The 24,038-nt window shown below is 37.5% G+C and overlaps 1 protein-coding gene and 1 long non-coding RNA gene across 7 annotated transcripts in view; one reads left to right on the top strand and one right to left on the bottom strand.

Moving 5' to 3' along the window:
• Positions 1–1,431: 1,431 nt before the first annotated feature.
• The window catches only part of ZC3H6 (zinc finger CCCH-type containing 6), a 72,552-nt gene continuing 49,945 nt past the window's right edge, over positions 1,432–24,038 (bottom strand). For 4 of the 6 annotated variants that reach the window (XM_082357809.1, XM_082357811.1, XM_082357810.1 and 1 more), the window contains one exon: positions 19,824–23,663. In XM_082357809.1, coding sequence (XP_082213935.1) covers positions 22,192–23,663 — 1,472 coding nt within the window. In that variant the 3' untranslated portion in view covers positions 19,824–22,191. Of the gene's footprint in view, positions 5,550–12,451; positions 12,560–19,823; positions 23,664–24,038 lie in introns of those variants that run through there. The other 2 variants (XR_014235084.1, XR_014235083.1) reach the window with 2 other exon arrangements.
• Positions 5,399–20,216, top strand: LOC309612327. Its single transcript, XR_014235093.1, has 3 exons — positions 5,399–5,459; positions 12,835–19,809; positions 20,128–20,216. It is a non-coding gene; the product is annotated as an uncharacterized lncRNA (long non-coding RNA).

Raw genomic sequence — 24,038 nt, 5'->3', positions numbered from 1 at the left:
TTATATGTGAGAATTTTTATCATGAGTGGATGTTGAATATTGTAAATACTTTTAATGCATTAATTAATATAACTACGTGGGGGTTTTAATTTTTGTTTTGTTTTTGTTTGTTAATATGCTAGATTACATCGATCAACTTTCAAATGTTGAAACAACCTTGCATTCCGAGGATAAACACCATGTGGTCATGACATATTATTCTTTTGATGTATTGTTAGATTCTATCTGCTAGTATTTTTTTGTTGAGGATTTTTGTGTTTGTGCTCATGAGGAATATTGGACTGTAGTTTTTTGTTTGTTTCTTTGTACTGTCTTTGGTTTTGGTATTAGGGTAATACTGGCCCCATATAATGGTTTGGGAGGTGTTCCCTTCTGTTTTCTAGCAGAGAATTGGTGTTATTTCTTTTTTAAATGTTTGATAAAATTCATCAGTGATACTGTATGGGCCTGGTGTTTTCTTTATGGGAAGATTTTAATTAAAATGTTATTTTTAAATAGGTATAGGATATTCAAGGTGAATATTGGTAGTCTGCGGAGTTAAAGGAATTGTTTATTTCTTTTAAGGTCAAACTTATTGGCATAAAGTTATTCATAATACATTATTATTCTTTTACTATCTGTAGGATCTGTATTTATGTCACTTCTCTCATTCCTGATATTGGTAATTTGTCTTTACTCTTTTTTTTCCTAATAAGCCTCTGTAAAGATTTCTCAATTTTATTTATTTTTTAATATAACCAGCTTTTGGTTTTGCTTTGTCTTAGATTTATGTTTTCTATTTCATGAATTCCTTCTCTTATCTTTAACATTTATTTTCTTCTGATAACTTTTGGTTTAATTGTCTCTTCTTTTTCAAGTTTCTAAATGTTGACGGTAAGGTCATTGTTTTGTGGCATTCTTCTTTTCTAATATGGGCGTTTACTGCTGTGCATTTCTAAGCCCTATTTGTGTGTCATCCCACCAATTTTGATATTTTTTTATTTCTCATTATACATTCTAATTTCCTTTTTAAATTATTTGTTGACCCATGGATTACTTGGAGCTGTGCTATTTAGTTTCAAAATATTTGGGGGAATTTCCAGAGATTTTCTGTTTTGACTTCTGATTTAATTCCTTTGTGGTCAAAAAACATACTTTGTAGTACTTGAATCCTTTTAAATTAATTGAGCCTTGTTTTATGGCCTGGGTTATAGTCTATCTTGATAAATGTTCCATGTACACTAGAAAAGAAAGTGCATTCTGCTGTTGTTAGTTGGAGTGCTCTATAAAAACCAATTAGGTCAAGTTGACTGACACTGTTGCTCAAGTATTTGATGTCCTTACTGATTTTCCTTCTACTTGTTCTATCAATTTTAAGAGTAGGATATTGAAATTTGCAAATATAATTGTGAATTTGCCTATTTTATAATTCTATCAGAGTTGCTTCATTTATTTTATTTTATTTATTTATTTTTTGCTTCATTTATTTTAAAGCTCTGTTATTAGCTGCATAAACATTTATATCACTTTGATGAATTAACTCTTTTATCATTAATAAATTAATCTCTTCATTCCTGGCAATATTATTTGCTCTAAAATTTGATTTTTTAAATATTTCCTAAGCTTTTACTTAACTTACAAACATGTGGGATACAATTCTAATAATTCTTTTAATGTCTTTGTCTCTACAAATTCTTACATCTGTGCCCATTCTGGGTTGCTTTCAATAGATACATTTTTCTCCTCTTTATGGGCAGTATTTCCTGCTTCTTTGCATGCCTGGTGATTTTTTTACTGTGTGCCAGACATTGTGATTTTACCTTTTTGGGTGCTGGCTATCTCTGTGTTCCTATAAATATTCTTGAATTTGTTCTGGGAGACAGTTACTTGGAAACAGTTTAATATTTTCTGTCTTGCTTCTAAGATTTGTTAAGTGGGATGAGAGTAGAGTTCAGTCTAAGGTGAAATAATTCCTTCTGAGGCAAGACCCTTCTGTGTACTCTATCCAATACCTTGTGAATCATGAAGTTTTCCATTCTGTCTGGTGAGAACAGGTGCTTTTCTTGGCCCCATACTAGCCCCAGGCACAAATACCTCTTATCCTTTCAGATGGTTCTTTCCCCAGCCCCTGGTAGTTTCCTCACATGGATGCACTCATCAGTACTCCCTGAAACCTCTGAAGACGCCCAAAGTTCTATTTCTGTGCAGCTTTCTCCTCTCCAGTACTCTGTTCTGCAAAATTCTTTGGTTTCCCTGGTCTTTCAGCTCTGTCTCCTCCTTTAAGGAAACTGCAAGGCTCCTCCCGGGCATCTTCTCCCCACACAGCTTTCTTGCTTCTTTGCATGTCTGGTAATCTTTGATTGGATGCCAGCCATTGTGAATTTTAACTTGATATGTGCTGGAAAGTTTCATATCTCTGCAAGTATTCTTGAACTCTGTTCTGTGATGCAGTTAATTTATCTATAAATAGTTTGAGCCTTTCAAGCCTTACTTTTAAGTCTTTTTTGGGGTAGGGTCAATGCAGTATTTCTTCTAGGATTTATTTTGCCTCACTACTGAAACAGTATTTTTCTGAGTGCCTTAGCCGGTATCTCATTACTTACATGATTTATCCTTTCTGGATGATGGAAAGACAAACTGAATACCGCCCTGTGTGAGCTCTGGGGAATGTCTCCTCTCATTCTTGTCCTGACCTCAGGTAAGTTTCCTCAATCACATGTGTTAATTAGTACGTAGCTAAAGACTTGTGCCTCTCTGAGTTTTCTCTCTGTGCATCTCTCATCTTTTCATACTCTGCCTTACAAACTATAGACCGCTTGGGCTCCCTGGACTCCCAACTCTGTCTTCTCAGCCCTGGGAGACTGCTGGTTTCTTCCTGAATTCCCCCTCTGCACACCACAGCTTGGAAACTCTCCAGGAAATAAGCTGGCTTAGTCAAGGGCTCATCTTTTTGGTTTCTTCTCTGTTAAGAATCACTGTCCTATGCTGTCTGATGTCCCATATCTGAAGACCATTGTTTTGTATATTTTGTTCAGTTGTTTAGTACCTTCAGATGGTGTGTGTGTGTGTGTGTGTGTGTGTGTGTGTGTGTGTGTGTGTGTGTAAACCTAGTCTTTTTACTCTGTCTTGGCCAGCAGAAGTACTCTCTCTTTTTGAACTACCTTCCCTCTGGCTCATGTCCAAGTCTCCTTTTTTGGGGTAACATTCCCTGGACCTTCCCCTTCCAGTCACAACTAAGTTTCTAAAAGTAATAATCTATTACTGCAGTTTTGTTTTATTACCATCCACCAAGGCTTCAAAAATCTGGCTTAGTTTTTCATCTTTTCCAACTTGTCAGATGAAATGGGATCTTCTTAGTATTCAATCTCTTAGAGTTCTTGACCCATCCAACTCCAGTTAGTACTCCCTTCTTGACACTCTCTCCTCCACTGGCCTCCCCTCTGCAGTTTTCCTCTTTGCTGTTTATGGCTTTTGACTCCCTTTGCTCCAGTCCACATGCATCTCTTACCTCTTCCATACTGTTGCCATTTTAACCACTCTAATTTGCAACTCTATTCATGTCTCTTTTTGGCTTCAAATCCTTCAGTGACCTTACCTGCATGTGAGACACAGTCCAAAATCCTTTGCAGGGCTTACCAGACTTGCCATGCATTATCTATGTTGTCTACTCTCCCCACCTCCCAGACAGACAGACAGACAGACACACACACACTTCCACTTAATTTCCATCTTGTGCTCTAGCCTTATGAGACTAGTAAGAGAAAGTCACTTGTAGACCCCGAACAGAAATTTCTATTTCATACTTTCACGTTTTTGCTCTCACTGTTTCCTCTTCATAAAATGTCCTGCTCCCTGCTCCAATCCACCTAGCAAACTTATATTTATCTTGCAGAACTCAGCTCAGCTGTATCCTTTTCTATGAGGCATTTCTTTAACGTTGACACACACTTAACAACTCTACTCAGAATTAACAAGCCCTCCCCATGTGTTTCCTTTGCCTTCACCAATTTCTCCAAATTCTCAGCACAATCTGTGAGACACCATTTGATCTCGTTCCCGCCTCCCTCTCCACCCTCAGCCTTCCCCACCCTGTTCTTATTCTGATCCAACCACACTAGCCTCACTTAATTTCCTCAGGTACAGAAGCCCTGCCTCAGGGCCTTTGCACAAGCTGTTCCTACTCCCTGGAATGTATCTCTTCCCTGCCCACTTAGCCTTCAGATTTCAGCTTAAAAATCACCTTTTAAGGAAGTCTTTCTTAATACCTCATACTAGATAAGGCTTTCAGTGTATGCTGTCCTTTTCTTTTAAAGCTCTTGTCACAATTTATAAATATATACTGATAAAATCATATGATTTCCTCTCTAATCCCTACAGACAGTGAACACTGTGAACATGGGATCTGTATCTTTTTTTTTGTCTTATCATTTCACCCTTAAAACCTGGCATGAGCTTGAGGCATTCAATGTTTGCTGAAGATGTGTATGGGATGGATGCTGGTACTTGGTACTCCATCTGTGAGCATTGATTCAACATGGCCTCCAGATGGCGGTCAGACTCAGCCACCCTGCCTGCAAGGGGCTGAAACAAGTACAGGCCAGAGTTCCCTGAAAGAGAGGGAGGTCCCAGCTGTGTCCTTCGCCAAATGCCCTGTGGCTCAGCAGCCCTGAGAAGTGGTACTTGGCACAATGTAATTACATACTTAACACATGTCAGGCTCCTCCACCAACTGTAAACTCCAGGCCCATCTGTCCCTTTGCAGCTGAATCCCCAGGGCTAGTGCCGAGACAGACAAAGAGTAGGTGCTTAATATATGCTGAATGAATAAATAATTAAAGCATAGGCAGTTATTCACAACTGGCTAAAACATCTTCCTGTATAATCTTGTACATAGCACAGAAAACTGTGCCTAAGGACTCTCCATTTTTCTTGCATATATAATGAACAAACAGAGATATAATTAATACTCAGTACAAAGCTCCAGATCTATAGAACCATGAGCCCTATTTTCTCTATTCCAAAACATTTCTTGGATATAAATTCTGGATTGGAAGCAGGGCCATGTGATGACTTCCATAGGCCCTAGGTACTCTCATTTCTAAAGATCCCACTGTGGCACAGTAAAGTGTACACATATGCCACATTAAGTGTGTGTGTCTGTGTGTGTATTATATACATATATATGTGGTGTGTATATATATATATAATATTTTTATTTCTATATACAATTATTAAATATATTCTATTTAAAATATATTTATATTTCTATATTTAATTACTAAGTATAAACATTATGAAAATATTTAATAACTTTGCTTTCAAAATTATACATTTCACCTTTATAATTTTCTTATAACATTTTGAAACCATAATCCTTTTTCAGGTCTCAAACATTGCTGTAGATTTTTGAAAAGGCTGTGGGACCTGGGAGTGTGCACCTGTGGCCTCTGATTTGGAACCCCGGTCTGTCCTACACCATAGTGAGTATTCAACGAGCTCCTGCTGAGGAACAGACACTGTGTGAGGTCCTGGGGAAATGGAAGCAAATGGGAAGAGAGTTCACAGCGCACCTGAGAAGACAAATTTGCAGCTCATTAGAATGGAATGTGATTGATACTATGGGAGCACATAGAGAGACCGATTAGTTCTCTGCAGAACTAACTGGGTCTGGATCTGTGGATCTAGGGGTGTGACAGCCAGAGTCTGGAAAGCACTTGGAAAAGGAGCCTCGATTGCAAAGCCAAGGAGTTTGGACCCGTCGTACAGATAAGGGAAGTCCCTGTGGGCTTTTAAGCCAACGAGTGGTGAGGTATTAGCTATGCTTTATGAGAACTGGTTGCCCGGTGGCTGACTTGCTCCTTTGGGGTGATTCAAGTGTGGGATCCAGCACCCCACCCCAACTTGAGCCAGGATGTCTCTGCTTTCATCCATTTTGTAGGCTGGATTTCACATACATTTTTCATTTGAGAAATGTAGGATAGAAACTCCCTGAGGACCAGGTCTTTTTGCTCACAAATGAGCCTAGAATTGGCAGAGAAGGTGCTAAATAAATATTTGTTGAATGAGTATGAATGTTTGATACAGAGAATTGATTCAAGTGTTCTGATAGTTTAGACTATTATTCAGCAATTTCTCACCCCACTCCCCTTCCCACTGTGGACAGACTGTACTTCTGCAGATTAAGATGTTCGTTTTGGCCATGGAACTTGTCTTAGCAATGGAATGTTGTTGATATGATGTGTTAGTTGAAATAGGCTTATATAGTTGGGTTCATCCTTCTGTGCTCTTGCCTTTTGTGATAAGAAGAATATGCCTTAACTAGACTTATTGTGGTGATCATTTTTCAATTCTTACAAAATATCAAATCATTATGTTGTACAACTGTAAGTAATTTAATGTTACATGCCAATTATACCTCAATAAATTAAAGAAGAAGGAGGAGGAAGAAGAAGAGGAAGAGGAGGAAGGGGAAAAAGAATGAGAATATGCCTTAATTAGCTGCTGGCCAAGGAGAGTAAGATGTGGACCTGAACTGCCGCTTGACAAATGTATACACCTTGTAACCATGGTCACACTACAGAATATTTTCCATCATCCCCCAAAGTTCCCTTGTGTTCCTTTACAGTAAAATTTCACCCATCTCTGGGCCCAGGCAACCACTGATCTGTTTTCAGTAACTACAGATTTGTTTTGACTACTCTAAAACTTCACATAAAAGGAATCATATGGTAAGGACTGTTTTGTGTCTGAATTCTTTCATTCAGCACAACCATGTGGCTTTGTGTATCAGTAGTTTGTTACTTTTTATCACTGAATAGTATTTCAATTATGGATATAGCATAATATCTTCATCCATTTGCATGCTCATAGATATTTGGATTCTTTTCAGGTTTTGTTATTTTGAAAAAAAAATGAACGTACAAGATTTTGTGTGGACATGTATTTTTATTTCTCTTGAATAAATACCTAGGAGTGGAATTGCTGCATTGGATAGTAATTATACTCTTACTTTTATTGGAAACTATGAAATTATTTTCAAAAGTGGTTGTACCATTTTATATTCCCACCACTTGATATTGTCAGTCTTTATAAATTTAGTCATTCTCAAGGGTGTCAACGGTATGTCACTGTGGTTTTAATTTGCATTTCCTTGTTCACTAATAATATTGAGCACCAAGGGACTTCCCTGGTGGTCCAGTGGTTAGGACTCTGCACTTCCACTGCAGGGGGCATGGGTTCAATCCCTAGTCAGGGAAGTTCCAAGTGCCACATGTGGAATAAATAAATTTTTATTTATTTAAATTAAAAAATAAAATAATAATAATATTGAGCACATTTTCTGGTACTTATCGGCCATTTGTATCGTTTTTTTCATTGCCCATATTTTTTGGTTGCTTTTTTTTAACCAGTGAGCTATAACAAAGTTTCTTATATATCTTGTATACAAATCCTTATTGCAAGTATTTTCTCCCAGTCTGGGGCATGCCTGTCTGTGTTCATAAAGATATCTCCTGAAGAGTAGAAATTTAAAATTTTTAGTGAAATCAAATTTACCATTTTTTCTTTTATAATTCATTCTTTTTGTTTTATATCTAAGAAACCTTTGCCTCTCCCAAGATTGCAAAGATTTTCTATTTTTTTCTATAAGTGTATATGTAATTTTAGCTTTTACAATTAGGTCTAAGATCCATTTCAAATTACTTTTTGTGTGTGGTGTCAGAAAAGGGTTAAGGTTTATTTATTTATTGCATATGAATATCCAGATGTTCCAGCATAATTTGCTGAAGTGACTGTCCTTTCTCCATTGAATTACTTTAGCTTCTTAGTGAAAATCAGTTGGCCGTATATATATGGGTCAACTTCTAGTGTCTCTCTTCTGTTACATTGGCCTATATGTCCATCCTTAAGGCAATCTGACTCTCTCATGATTATTGTGGATTTATAGTGGCTCTGACAATCTCTGCAGTTTAGTTGGAGTATTTAGACCATTTACATTTAACGAAATTATTAACAAGGTTTGTTTTCTTCCTTTTTCTCCTCTTTTCCGCCTTCTTTTGGATTACTCGAACATATTTTTATAATTCCATTTTATCTCCCCATTGTATTATAAGCTGTACTTCCCTGGTGTATTTTATACTAATTGCTCTGGGGTTTACAATATTCATTGTTAATTTATCACAGTCTACTTTTAAATGATATTATACCTCTTCATGTACTGTATATCTCTAGCTCTCAAAAGAAAAAAAAAAAAAATCTTCCATTTCCCTCTCCTTTCCCACGTGCCACTGTTGTAACATATATTTTATAAACACCACAATCCACAGTTATAATATTTTCTTTAAATAGTAATTTTTCTTTCGAAGTCTTTAAAAGTCAAAATTTTTAATATTCTCTTACATATCTAACATTTCTGATGCACCTCATTCTTCATTTATTTCTGCCCAAAGAACTTCCTTTAACGTTTCCTATTGTACAGGTCTGATGGCAACAGATTCTCTCAGCTTTTGTTTGTGTGAAACTGTCTTCACTTTTTCCTGATTTGTGAAAGGTATTTTCACTACTTACCTAATTCTACATTGATAGTTTCCTTTAGTACTTTAAAGATGTCTTTCCATTGTCTTATGGTTCACTTGGATTCTGACAAGAAATTTGCAGTTATTGTTAGGCTTATTTCTCTGTACATAATATGTCTTTTGTTTCTGTCTCTCGAGTTTCCCTTAATCACTGATTTTCAGGAATTTGATTATGTGCCTTGGAGTGTTTTTCTTTGTGTTTATCGTGCTTGAGGTTCATTGAGCTTCTTGCATCTGAACTTATAGCTTTCATCAAATTTTGAAAATTTTCGGCTATCTCTTCAAATATTTTTTTCTGCTACTCCTTCCCCCACCAATCCTCCTCCTGGGAGTCCAATTACATGTATGACAGACTGCTTGGTACTGCCCACAGGTCACGGAAACTCGTTCTTTTGTTTTTTAAATTTATTTTTTCTTTGTGCTCCATTTTGGATACTTCCTATTGCTACATCTTCAAGTACACTAATACTTTCTTTTGCAGTGTCTTATCTCCTTTTAATTGCATGAAGTGAATTTTTTACTTCTGATGTACTTTTCAGCTCTAGAAATCTCATTATTTTAAAAATAATCTTCCATTTCTCTCCTCAATATACTAATATTTTCCCTTAAATATGTAAACTTATTTATAATAGTTGTTTTTATATCCCTGTCTGCTAATTTCATCATGCTATACTTTCTGGATATGTTTCTACTGACTTACTGTCTCCTAGTAAAAGACAATACTTTCCTGCTTCTTGGCATGTCTACCAATTTTTGGTTGGACGCGGGACATTGTAGATCTTACGTTGTTGAATGTATGGATTTTACTGTCTCACTTTAAAGAGTGTTGAGCTCTGTTCTGGCAGGCAGTGCAGTCACTTGTGGCTTAGTTTTATCCTTCTGAGCCTTATTTTTAAGCTTTGTTATATCAGACAGAGAGTAGTCTCTACCTTAGAGACTTAGATAATTTAAACCTACTATTAAGCTTCAGCCTTTCTGGAGTCTCTACTGCATACTCAAGTGATCAGTGAGAACTTTCCCCTCTGACTGGAGGAAGCCTGAACAATTCCTAGCAGTGGTAGAGCTCCTAGAACAGTATAACTCACAGCTCCCCAGCCACTCTTTATCCAACCTTGTGGAGTTTCACTCCACAAATTCACATTTTAGTGTTCAACAAAGACTCAAGGGGACCCCTACATGTATTTCTGGAATTCTGTTTCTGCTAGCTCTCTCCTCTCCAGAACTCTGCCACACAGCTGCCTCTGCCTCCTGCTTCCATCTTTGCCTCCATTTAGTGAGACTGCTGTGCACTGCCTGGGATCCTCCTCCCTACTCTGTGGTCCAGAATGTAATGACAGGCAAAGAGCTGGGGTGATTGCAGGGCTTCCTTAGTTGTTTTTCTTCTCTTAAATATCAATGTCTTTCATGGACTATGGTCCAATGTCTAATAGAGTAATTTCATATATTTTTGTCCAGTTTTCTAGTTGTTTAAAGGAGGAGGATAAATCCAGTCCCTGTTACAACATTATGACCAGAAGCAGAAGTCATGTTCAGTAGTTTTCACTGGAGAGATGTAGCACACATGTAGGTGAAGTTGCTGCCATACAGAGACTGAACAGAGAAGGGATGCCTGGAAAAGCAAATCCTTAGGGGAAGGAGGAGACAAATCAAGATTTGAAAGTGGGGAGGTAGGATGGACAATCCCTTCTCTAAAACAAAATGAAGTAAAAACTGGTAAGAACCTAGGTATGGCTGGAGATCAAAAAACAGAAGAGGGCAGGAGGAGGGGACTTAGAAGGAGTGGACCGGCAGGCCAGTCTTCCTCCTCCTCACAACCCTGCACACTGAAACTGGAACACGCAGGAACTTGTATGTTGAGGAGACAGAAAACATTCTTTCCCTTCTACATTTCTTAACATTATCATGGGACTTAGTAGCCTCCTGAGATAATTTACACTTAATTCACCGAAGAATATTAGGGTGCTTCTCTTAACTTCCTACATTTAACTCTGAACTGAGCTGGTACCTTGTCCTGCTTATCTGGACCTAATAGGCAACTGGCAACGATTCCAAAACTAAACTAAACACTGGGACATCTGGTATGTCAGCACAACACACACACACACACACACACACACTTAAACAAAAAATGGACACAGAGATCCAGAAACATACATATTTATAATTTTGAATCTGGAACAAGAAATTTCATTCCTCAAATTAAATGCATTATTTTACTGAGGAGACAACCAAATCCCATAGACGGGGCCTTGATATAATACCAACTTAAGATTTCCAAACCAGTCTTAGAGCAGTTGTAAAAACGAATGCAAACCTTTGTGAGGCTGTCTCACTGCTTCCTAGGTCAACTATGTCCATTTTAGTTGTACTTAAACTTGTATTCAGTTCATTAAATGAACCCACAGTTTAGCCTTATTCATAGCCTTTATTTTTCTTCTGAGACTCATTTAAATTAATTTTCTATCTAACCTATCTTACAACTATGCTTGCTTAGCCTCACCCATGACACTCTCTTCCTTTCTATGTATACTGAAGCCCTCTTGAACAACACATTGCCAAATTTCAGGGTCTGCTGCCTTCCTGGAAATGGATGGCAGTAGCTAAACTGCCAACACCGCCTCCTGGAACATGTAATGAGATATTGTCTCAGTAAACTCTTGGGCTCTGTGTAAGAATTGGACACCTGGTGAACTCTCTCTGAGCCAGTGTTCAATGGAAATAGTGGACGAGGCCTCAGAGTAAACACTGAACTTCTGTTGCCCCGTCTGCTGCCGTGAGCTTGGGGGAACTACAAACTCCAGATGCTTGATGGAACATAAGCTGCTCTTCAGTAAGTGTCTCTTGGGTTGCAGATTTTAGCTCACACAACTCAGATATGGAAAGGTTTTTCGTTTGCTTATTTTGTCTATAACCTGTCTGGCCTTTCTCCTGGGCTCACACCCAATGATCAGCAGGAGAAAATTAGATGTCCAAGCTGGTTTAAAAGCTTAGTAGGATTCAGTCTCTCCCAAGATGGCATCTAGGGGTGTGTGTGTGGGGGGAGGTGGGGGGGTTTGGTAGTGAGCCCTGTAGCTTTGCTCATACATGTTTTGGCTTGGGGGTAGGGGTAGTGAGCCCTGTAGCTTTGCTCATACGTTTTTTGGCTTGGGGGTGGGGTAGTGAGCCCTGTAGCTTTGCTCATACATGTTTTGGCTTGGGGGTGGGGTAGTGAGCCCTGTAGCTTTGTGCTGACCCTGGAGTGGCCACTGGTTGAAATCCATTGCTCTGATCTCTATCCACAACACCTGCTGGCCTCTCATGCCGTATCTACACCTCGGTAAACTGTGGCCCTTTCTTCGGCTTGGGAAGTGCTCCCAGGGAGCATAAAACCACTGCCCTCACAGCCTTTGCTTCTCCTTGGCTCCTAATGGCTCAAGCTCTTAATGACCCCTTCCTTGGCTTCTGCTGTGTGGTCACCACATCTTATCACAGAGGGCACCCATGGACACACAGGTTTGAGAGTGCCCCAGGAGAATCAGGACATCCTGAGCAAATACTTCCATGTAACCTTGGCTGCCCCACATCAGTGATGGGACCTCTGCACTACAGTCTCCTCCCAGAATCTCAGACAGAAATCAAAGCTCTCGATACCCACAACCCCCAAGAAAACGATTCTGGACATCCATCTGATCAATCCCCTCTTCTCCTTTCCTCTTATGCTTTTTCTTAGAATTCTCCAGGCACAGAAAGAAAAAGGCTTCCTTCCTCCACCACATTTCTCTTTTGTTTGCCCCTTTTTTAAGCAAAACTCTGGTCATTGATATATTGAAGGGGTGATAAAGGAATTCAGACAATTATTTCAAACCAGGTTATGATATTGCTGCAAAATCCCATTTTTGAGTGTTAAAGCTGAATATTACCTTCATTCTCTTTGTATTCCTTGTAACAAGCCATAATGGTCTCTTCTCTTTCACTCCACTATCCCAGTTGGATGGCTGTCACAAGCCAATGAGGCAAGAGTTTGCAAACTCCAAAAGACAAAAGAGAAAGTCCGTTAATAATTTGAAAAATGACACATCTTTTAATGACTGTTTCTGATGCTACTTAGGGGGAAGAGGTAGATATCAGGGATGTAGAGAGGCTTGGCTCACTTTTGGGAAAAGAGCTTCTAAGGATAATTAAAGACACTTAGGGATCCTTGAGAGACCTGCCAGGTTACATGCCTGTAAGATCAATGGAAACATGTGCTCGTCTGTGGTTATGGCTAATAAATCCTATGTTGGAATTTTGCTTTGTTTTATAGGAACACTTTGGTCTTTTCACTTCCTTGGATGCCATCAATATGACAGTGGTGACCATATTTCACTGGCCTAATTCCAGCTTCAGCAGCTGATTGGAGATCTGAGAACAAGACCAATCTGCATTCTTTCTCACTCATTAGGTACTCCACATACAGTAGAAGAAAACTGCAAGTGTGTGAGTCTTTCCAAAGCTTTTCTAAGCTGAAATTAGTCTATTCAGTCAATAAATATTTATCGGCCATCAACAAAATGAAAAGGCAACCTGTAGAATGGGAAAAAATACTCACAAACCATCCATCTGATAAGGGGTTAATATTTAAAATATATAAAGAACTCATGCAACTGAATAGCAAAAGAAAAAAAAACAATCTGATTAAAATATGGGCAGAGGATCTGAATAGACATTCTTCCAAAGAAGACATACAGATGGCCAACAGGTACATGATAAGGTGCTCAATATCGCTAATCATCAGAGAAGTGCAAATCTAACCCATGAGATAGCACCTCACCCCTGTTGGAATGGCTATTATCAAAAATACAAGAAATAACAAGTGTTAGTGGAAATGTGGAGAAAAAAGAATCATTGTGCACTACTGGTGGGAATGTAAATTGCTTCAACCACTACGGAAAACAGTATGGAGGTTCTTTAAAGAATTAAAAATAGAACTATCAATGGTCCAGCAATTCCACTTCTGGATATCTATCTGAAGGAAACAAACAAACAAAACTAACAGGAAAAGGTCTATGCGCCTTGATGTTCACTGCAGCGTTATTTGCAATAGCTGAGACATGGAAGCAACTTAAGTGTTCATCAATGGATGAATGGATAAAGAAAATGTGGTCCATATGCATAATGTGAAATATTATTCAGCCATAAAAAAAGGAAATCCTGCTATTTGTGACAACACGGATGGACTTTGAGGGCATTATGCTAAGTGAGGTAAGACAGACAGAGAAAGACAAATACTGAATGCTCTCACTTATATGTGGAATTAAAAAAACAAAAACAAAAAGCCAACTCAGAGATACAGAGAACATATTAGTGGTTACCAGAGGCAGGCCGGGGCAGGGAGGGGTGGGGTGCAAAGCTGGTGAAGGGGGTCAAAAGGGACAAACTTCCAGTTATAAAATAAATAAGTCCTGGGATGTAACATACAGCATGGTGACTATAGTTAATAACACTGTATTGTATATCTGAAAGTTGTTGAGAGTAGATAAAAAATTTGTAACTGCGGGGTGATGGATGTTAACTAGACCTATTGTGGTGATCATTTTACAATATATACATAAATTGAATCATTATGTTATATACCTGAAACTAATAGAATGTTCTATGTCAATTATATCTCAATAAAAATATTTGTTGGCTATTTTATTGATGGTGTATCCAAGAATATATTGTAGTAAAAAAAAAGTCACCAGCATGTTCGTCACATGGTGAATATTTAATTAATCCCCAAGCACACTGCCCATCACTAAACTAGCATGTACTGAGGTTTTACTGTAATTATCATAAACACTTTTGGGCTCTAAAATGCTGGGCAGACGAATGTGCCATTGTGGAGGAGGAAGTCAAAGGGGCAGAGCCACCACCAATGTGAGGATGTTAGAGACGGGCATGGTTTGCTTTGAAAGAATTATGTAACATTATGTCCACCATACTTTGTTTTGTTCCTTATAATTTTCCAAAATATATCCTTGTGCACTTGATCCTTTGATATTAGCCGCAAAGCCCTGTGCCTTCACTCACTTTGTAGTAAGTCTGATTTAAAAAGCAGTCTATCTTACCTATCTCTGCACTCAAAACATAATAGCAAATGCTAAGTGCTCAAACAGTCTTTCTTAAATAAGTGATGAGTCCCCATTTTGTCCATGAGGAAAGTGATACTCACTGAAGTCCTAACTTGCCCCACGTTGCACTGCTCAGGAGAGACTGCACCAGGACCAGATCATGCTAGCTCTCAAGGAAGAAGTTTCTGATAATCTGAGTTGCTCTGTAATTAAACCCAGTAATCTACTAGGTTCCCTTATTTGAGACAGGGTGCCCTTGGCCATTGAACATACTAGAACAGAAGTCAGAAAACACCTTTTAATGATACTCCTGACCTTTGAGGGAAGCATGACTAGCCACTTCTTTGTTGCTCCTGATCTTGGAGGGAAGAATGACCAGTTGCTCTCTGAGACCCTTTCCTGCAATGAGATCTTATTTTGACCCTGAAGAGCTCTTGTTCTACTACTCTAAGCATTACATTTGCTCGCAACCTCTCAGATTCAGATCTTTTAACAGAAAATTAATTTAAGCTAATGTAAGAGATACTCCCTTACGCAGGATAGGGCTTTAAATGCTGTTAATCTCTATGGTTAAGTGAAGCACACTCTCTGTGCACTAAGGATAACCTGAAGGACAGTTTACTGCTGTCCCCTTCTTTCAGGAAGACCTGGAGGTGTTCCATTTACAAACTCTCATACGAGCACGCGGCTCCCCAATGCTCTATCTTTAACTACTGAAGATTTATTAAAGCAAAGCAACGCACTGCCAGACAGATATTATTAGAAACATTTTTATTTAAAGTCAGACAATAGAAAGATGTCACAGAAGAAAACTACAGAAACTTGCAACAACAGAATGCAACTTGGAAAAGTTTTTAGTAAATGAGAAGGGGGAAAAAAAGATATTCCTGATGTTACCAAGGGATTTGTTAGTCCTCATGTAGAATAATTTATCAATTCAGCAAAGTATACCCTTTGCTGGTGTCTTTCGAACAGACAGTAGATTAATAATTTAGTTAATCTACTAAATTGGTATCTATTAAAACCCTCCAAAGTGAAACAGTCAAGGCAGCATTTCCCCACCATTTGAGATACAATGTGGGGAATTGAAATAATAACAGTAGGAAGTTAAAAAAAAAAACACTACTTCATACTGCATAGGTTTAATCTGGATTTCAGCCTACCCTACAGATGGTGCTTGTAAATCTGATAGAAAGTGGGCAACCAGGAATCTGGACACAACACCACCTCCTACCAAACACACAAACACACGACATCCTAGGACACAAGTGCCATCAATGCCCTTACCATGCGCAAGCATAGCAGCCCTAGACTAAAAACAAAATGACCTGGGCCCTAGACTAAAAACAAAATGGCCTAGAACCCTGGATTTATACTGAGCCCTTTCTGAATCCTTGGTGGAAGAGCACTGGGTTTACAGTAAGAAACATAAAATTTTTAAAAACTTTGGCAAGTAAGTATAGAAATGACTATTTCTTGATTGTCACTTTTAAAGGAAATTTCATTCTACTTCAGGAAAAGATATTCTCCTATCTTATTTGACTTCTCTCTCAAACATTTGGAGGGCAAATTCCTATAAAATAGAGGTGGATTAAAACCTCTTATCTGTAATACTAGTTAATTATTTTTCACCTTCTCTATTTAAAAAGCACATAAAATGTATAGTCTATCACTGACAACAAACCCCAAGATCTTGCTTGTAATGGAAGTTTGGGAACAACATGACTAATTTTCAAAAACTGGGTCTGTATGTATTTAATTCCTTTACAATAACCTATATATCACATCACTGACAAAATAATATTATCTAACACAAATTTCGCCATTCTTCTCAACCTTAATGCCCTCACAGAGGTATTAAAATCAGTAGAGTAATGAGCCAAGGAGCATGGAGCCTGATAATTCACAGAGTTGATTTTTTTCTAAAATGCTATAACAAGCTATATATTAACTTTTTTCTCATAAATTCTAAGTTTAAAAAAACAAGAGATTCAATGATAAACCAAGCTACAAGCTATTATTCCAAGAACTCATAGTTGTTTGAAAAAACAGATTTCCTTTATGCTCACAACTGTAGCACATGACTGTTCTATTCTAAAGGGTAATGAAGGGTGTTTAAGGACAAGACACAAGACCCAGATTTAGAGTCCAATTCATGACTTGAAAGGGTAAGTTAATGTTAATGGTCTTAGGAAAAAATGCTATTTGAAAGTCACTGGGTTAGGCATATCTTCATAATTTTGGTTGAATTTTGAGGAGAACAGGAAGGGGGAAATTAGAGAAATATATTTTAAAAGATAAGATTCTAGCATGTAGTTCTTTCAGATTACAGAAAGAATCCTTCAGAGATCTATGGGGATAAATTATTGATCTATTCAAACTTCCACAATGAAGTAGTAAAATTATCTTGTAAGTCTAGGAGGACTCTTAGAATTACAAACTATTGTAGAAACATATAACTCCTAAGTAAAGCTGCCATAACCCTACTTTCACATTGTTTGGGTGGGAGGTGGGGAGGGGAGACAAAAAAAGAGAAGGCTGGTGCCCTGTGTCTACTGAAGGAGGTATAATTTATGATTGTACTCTTTCTAATACGATCATGGAATGGTTCTGTCGCACCTACTCTAACAGATGACAGCACCTGTAAAATCTAAACTTGGATGGACGTTGGGAACAAAGCACCCACTGTGTGGGTAGAAGTAGGCTTGCTGCAGTGGGAAAACAGAAAAGCAAGGAGACACATATGGGTTCTGCCTCCAAAAGCATAAAATACAGTTTAAAATATGCTTTTTATTTCTTATTTTAAAATGAGAAATTCTAAATGTTATGTTGACATTAACTTAAAGTCCTTTCTCAGGTATGTATCCTTTCCAAGAAAGGCAGGTTACTTTGGATTTTGTTACAACTGGCAGATACTGCTAATAAATAACATACTCGAAAACATAATGCCAGCAATAATAGCGATTGGTAGCTACTGGCGCTGGTTCTGCAAATCACATAAGCTACTTCGGGAAAAGACATTACATAAACACTAAGTCCTAACACATAAGTGAGAAAAACAGCTTTCAACACTCAGACCCTGTTTGGTTACATTTTGTCAAAGCTTAAATTTCCTAAACTCAGCCTTATTTAAACTAATTAAATTTACTAATGACCACTAAATTTTGAACATAACATTATCAAGCGCTGCCAAACCATTTCTGAAAAGATAATTACAACTCTTCATTCTAGAAATTCACAGAAAGCCCAATATTGAAGGTTGCAGGCACCCTATCAGTGGACTGCTTGACTGCAGACCACCTCGCCGAGGTACAGCCTTTAGCACAGACAACCCCTCTGAGGTGTAGCCCTCAGCCCAGAAGGGTGAACTCAGGGAGAACATCTCCACCGTAAGACTCTGTCCTGTGCAAATGGAAATACACTGACAAGCCCTCACATCTAGATCCCTAGGAACTTCCGAACGTCAAGATGCCATTAACCAAAGGAAAATGTACCTTTATCAATATCAAGCAAATAGTCACTAAGAAAGACGTCAAGGTCACATGCTTGCAGAAATATATATTAAGAGGTGGGAGTAAATATCCCTAGTGTTTCTAAAAGCCAACAGCCCTTATACTGACTGAGTTGGCCACTTTGCCCACAACACACATGCTATGATTCAAGCAAATACGTCATACGACACTGACTATCAGAGGATTTTCACCCTCCATCAATATCCAACTTGTATAAAATGGGCAGAGCGGTCGGATCTTGAATAGACACTACAAGTCCATAGAGTTCTAAAATAGGAAAGTCCTGTGTTTTACTGATACACAAAATGTTTAAGGAAATTGCCAACTTGATGGGTAAATATTCTCTGGAACAACTTCTCAGGCAATTCTACTGTGTCTTGAATGTGTATCATCTGAAACTTCATAGAACTGGTGAACCACACAAACCATATCATGTTATTCTGAAATCTGTACAACTTAATGCAAACCCAGTGGGAACGTAGTGATTATGTTTGTGAAAGTCATAAAGCAATTTTATATTTACAAATACTTAAAAATGATAATTACTTCGCTCCTTACATCAAATCTGTGAACAGTCAAAATTATACCCATTTCACAGAAAATGAACTAGACATTAAGATAAAACACCTATAAATCAATTCAGAACAAGAATATGAATTCATTGTCATAAACCTCTAGCCCTCATAAGTTCTCCTTTCCTCCCTCTCTCTCTTCTAATTAATTCAGCAAGTAGCTTATACGAACACTCATACAGGATTTTTTTTTTACTAATCTACTATTCTTCTACTCTTAAAGTAAGTACGACTAGCAAGGAAAACTACTAAACTCCTACGGCAAGTTAAAAGACAAACAAACCTAAGCAAACATCATTTCATAATTAGGCTACTTTGGTTGCAACCTAATTCTGGGGTTCAGTGCATATGGCTGGGTAACACAGAGGGTCTGTACAGCAACAGACCTAACTGCTGAGGCAGAGTTTGAAATCACTCCAACATTTGGTTCATTTTCAAGATTCAGAATTAGGTCCTAACTAGGAAAGCTCCAGAGATAGGAGTTGGGAGCAAACTAAACAAGACATGGGAAAGTAGCTGCTCAATCTAAATTATGATTATCTGGGTATCCCAATTCAACACCCTGATATATCCCACTCTATTCAACATCAAAGGGAACAGGTATAAAACTCTCACACACCAGTATGAATAGTTAAGTTACATCTCAACCAATGAGTCTAGCAGACTCTTTAGAGACACAGTTATTTCTGTTATCTGTAAATGTTTGGCTTCTAAGAATAGGGACATAATGTACTTTTCAGTGTAATATTCAGTGTAATAGTGTAAATCAAATTAGATGGATTCTAAAAACACCAATTCACCTTACGAGGACCTTATTAATTAGAGAGAATGGCTACTTATTAAATTTTGGTAAGAAAATGGGAAAAAAAGAATATTAAGATAATCCAGGTTGATAGGATATAATAGAATATTCCCTAAAGTTATGTCAATTAAAAAGCATTACAAATAAAAATCATTATTTTAATCATAAATAAAACATTTTCATAAAAAATATATTGTTAAATTTGAAGGTAAGTTTAAACTTTCTTGTAAAATAGCCTCTAGGCCACTAGCCGATGTAATAGGGGCTCAAGAATACTAAGTAAATGAACTTACTTAGTAAGTAAGTATTAATGGTTTTTTTTTTTTTTTTTTAATTTATTTATTTATTTATTTATTTATGGCTGTGTTGGGTCTTCGTCTCTGTGCGAGGGCTTTCTCTAGTTGCGGCGAGCGGGGGCCACTCTTCATCGCGGTGCGCGGGCCTCTCACTATCGCGGCCTCTCTTGTTGCGGAGCACAGGCTCCAGACGCGCAGGCTCAGTAGTTGTGGCTCACGGGCCCAGTTGCTCCGCAGCATGTGGGATCTTCCCAGACCAGGGCTCGAACCCGTGTCCCCTGCATTAGCAGGCAGATTCTCAAGCACTGCGCCACCAGGGAAGCCCAATATTAATGGATTTTAAACCTTACTTTTAAATTAATCTTTTAATATCTCTCTTAGTAAAAAGGATTTTCTGTTAAGAATCTGGAAAAAAATCTGGATTCCATTTTGATCTTTAACAAGCCAAATTATCTTTTTTTGTGTGATATTTTAAATGTAAACAGAATCACTTACAATAATTATAAAATCATGAATTAAAGATTTGCTAAAATTTTCGATTTAATTACTAAAATTCAGCAATTTTACTGATTTTATGCTGATAAAGGAATATTATTCTTAGGAATATAAATGTGTCTATATATTTTTTTCTGTCAGTTTTATCCATTTTATTGACTTTTCAATTAACAATAAAGTTCGTTTGGACAGTAAGTCAGAAAATTCTTTCTATAATGGCTTTAAACTGCATTTTTTAACCCAAAAATATTATCCAGAACCATTTTAAGGCTACAATGTAACCAAAGTATAAATAGTAGGAACTCACATTCCCTTGAACAACTGTCCTTCCACTTAGAACACAATGAACTTCTTAGGTAGGCAGGCAGAATTCTTGTTCACTTAACTGCAACCCCATTTAAGCATGGAATCAGAACAAAACAAGTAAAAAGTGAAGAAGGGAATAGAAAGGATATACATTAGTATTAAACCATATGCTATCTGAGTGTTAGGTTCCCACATAAATATTTTGCTGTATATTTAAAAAATCACTTCTCAAGGACTGATTTCCTCTACTTCCATTATCTTTTATAATGAAATACTCCTTTTCAAGTTACTTATTAGAGTTGTTACTAGCAAATACTGTCACATACCTCTAGTTCAAGATATTAATACATACACTTAGCCTGAAACTAAGCGTACTACTTAGTTTTAGTTATAAATAATATATGTATAAAACAGGTAGGGTTGCCATTATTTATATACTGCAATAAATATACAAGAATGAGTACAAATTATTTTTCATAAAAATACAACCTCTAATCAATTCAGGAGGTTTCCGAACTATGAAGACATTGAATACATTAAAACACCAGGCAGTCTCCTCTGTTATAGAATGCCAGTCAGGTGAGATCTGAAAGAGATTCTTTATTGGTAGCCATATACAGTTGACTATACCATCTCTGTGTTTTCTTGCTATTTAAGAAAAAATATAGAACCTGGACATTTAAAACATTATCAATGCAATAATCACCACAGACTCACTGATCTTTTAAAATTTTGTTAAAAATTGCCAAAGTCATGATGAATACAATTATTGCAGCTACATCATTTGAAAAAGTAATATAAATTATGCTGCTAAAGACAAAAAACATCGAAACGCATAAACATCATAACGTATAACACAGCAGTAACTCATAACTATTAATATGAAAAATTAAATTTAAAAAGTTATGTTAGAGAACTCGGAAATTTTTCACTTTAGCAAAACATTCTATTTATATATCTCCAACTTCTATGATACAGTATACCATAAAATACTTTTAAAAGGTACAACATTCAAATGCTCCATTTACACAAATAATATTGCCAGTACTAATAAAAGTGATGCCCTTAAACATGAACTGCTCTGCTAATTATGATTTTAAAAATGTTTTACTTCATTTTACATTTTAGCTAGCAGTTAGCATTACATATTAATCAGTTCTGTGTTGACAAATAGGATCCTAGTCAAAATACTGTTTCTGAAAAGTAATGTACATTATATTGCTTGAAACTAATAACCATATAAAAGTGGTAATCATTTATCTAAACACTGATTATGAAAGACAACTGGCATATATTCAGGCAGGGTGTTGAGTTCATGACGGTTTATTTACAATAAGAGTATTTTTACTGAAGCTAACTTGATATATAGGTTTCTATGTCAATTACTACAGTCTCTTAAAATTATAAAAATATTATATAAAATACCACAGGCTTTAGAGGATATAACTTCATGTGGTTCTGATACTAGCAGCTGAAAAGTGTTTATAATTTAAAAATAAATAAACTATAGAGGTAAACCAGTTACAAAACAGCAGGGGACTGCAATAGTCACAAGAGTGAAAAGAACTGCTTAATTACACAATAGCTAACAAAACGGTGAAGCAGTTGGATCAAAAGTTTTAAAAACCTCTTTCAGAGATTTGTCATCTGTTGCTCTACGAGGATCATCATCTGGGGTGGGGCTCACCTGACCCGGCTGCTTTGACTGTCTTGGATCGCTGTACTGGGGTCTAATTAAGCCTGTCAATGCCTGAATCGGAAGACTGTGCACTGCTGGGACCTGAACGGTACCGGAACTCCCAAGAATATCTGCCTGTGGGTCAGCTGGCCCATCAACAGTGACGTCCACGTTTGGAGCGATTTTCTGTGGTAGGACTGCTTCTCCAGGAGGAGGCTCGTTTTTATCACTACTTTTTAAACCACCACTTTTTTTCTGGTTCTCTGCATTTTCTGTTGCTAGCTCTGATGTAGATGATGAACTATGCTCCCTAGGGTCATACAAACTAATACCACTAAGAACTGAACCTGGAGTTCCCAGGGGAAGGCCAGCTGAAGATGAGAGTTTAGGGGCATATGGAGGCAAAGCCCCAGGACCAGAATTGCTAGATACTGCCCCTAAGGGCTGTGATGAACCAGAGTTTGATCTGGCTAAATGAGGGGCACCCTTTGATGTATGTGAATCCTTCATAACTGCTTGATGAGACTCTGTATTATGCAGTCTGTGAAGTCTAGGATCAAAATTTTTTTGCAGCCTAGGATCTCCTAATTTACTTCCTGAACTATGTAAGTCTCCAAATTGTTCTAGGTAGCCTTCTCTGTTTGCTGTGTTAATTTTGGCCTTGGCTGCTAGTTTTGCATCAGTGGCCACTGTGCTTTGACGAAGATCACTTTTTGTGTTCCATAACCTACTGAGCCTCTGATCAGCTATAAGAGGGGGCAGAGGTAAATTGATTGAAGATACTGGGTCAGGTTTAGGTAAAGGGACTGGAAGTAAGTCTTCTGGAGCCCACACGATGTGTTTTGCAAAGTTGGGTTTGGTTAGGGTAATATCCATTTTAATGTGACTAAACTGTCTCAGTTGTGACCTTGGATCCTGGAGCATTATACCAGGGGAAGAATCCAAAGGTATTAGGAAAGCTTTTTCTCTCAGTTCTCTTTCTGTATCTTCATCGTCATCGTCTCCTCTTTTGTGTTTGACATTAGGGCCAGCATTTCCATGATGTAAATCAAACTTTGCTCCACCAACAGAAGAACCTACATGACCACTTCCATTCCCTCTTAATTTCCTGGGATCCCATGCAAGTCTAAGATCCAGCGGGGTAGACTCAGAAGATTTTCTAACGTCTTGCCTTGAGATAGTCCTAAGTCTAGGGTCAACAACTTGGCTTCCTTTATTTTTCTCTTTAGCAAGTCTTGGATCAGTAGGAGTGCTGAGTTCTGTGGAAGGTTGTTGTTGACTCCTTAAAGTTTCTGTTTGCTTCTGCAATGTTTTCAGTATTGACTTGACACTGCTTCCTTCTTCCTCTTCACTACTGGAATACCAGTTAACGGTATCATCTAAATGCAGACAAAAACTATGGTAAAGAATGAAGCATTCATATTTGGCCTTAATTAAGATGAAAAAAACACATATACTATTTCTGAAATAAGTGTAGTCTAACTTCAAGAAAACGCATCATAGAAATGACAGAGTTTCAACACTGAAACAAGATAAGATGTGGTATAACAATTAATAATTCAGTCACTATACTTTATAAAGAAAGAAGTATGATATTAGAACATGTGTAATGTTCTTCTAGTCAGAGAACAGTCTGAACCTTTCATTCCAACTGGCCAAAGGGAGCTCAGAAATGTGTGGTAAGACAGAGCTGGGGGAGAAGGGAAAACACTCTTGAAAAGGAATACCAAAATGTTTTGGCTCTCCTTGATTCA

The sequence above is a fragment of the Balaenoptera borealis genome (genome assembly GCF_965194805.1).
Source record: "Balaenoptera borealis genome assembly, chromosome: 15".
In the NCBI taxonomy this organism is placed as follows: Eukaryota; Metazoa; Chordata; class Mammalia; order Artiodactyla; family Balaenopteridae; genus Balaenoptera; species Balaenoptera borealis.
This window is presented reverse-complemented; position numbering and strand designations above follow the sequence as displayed.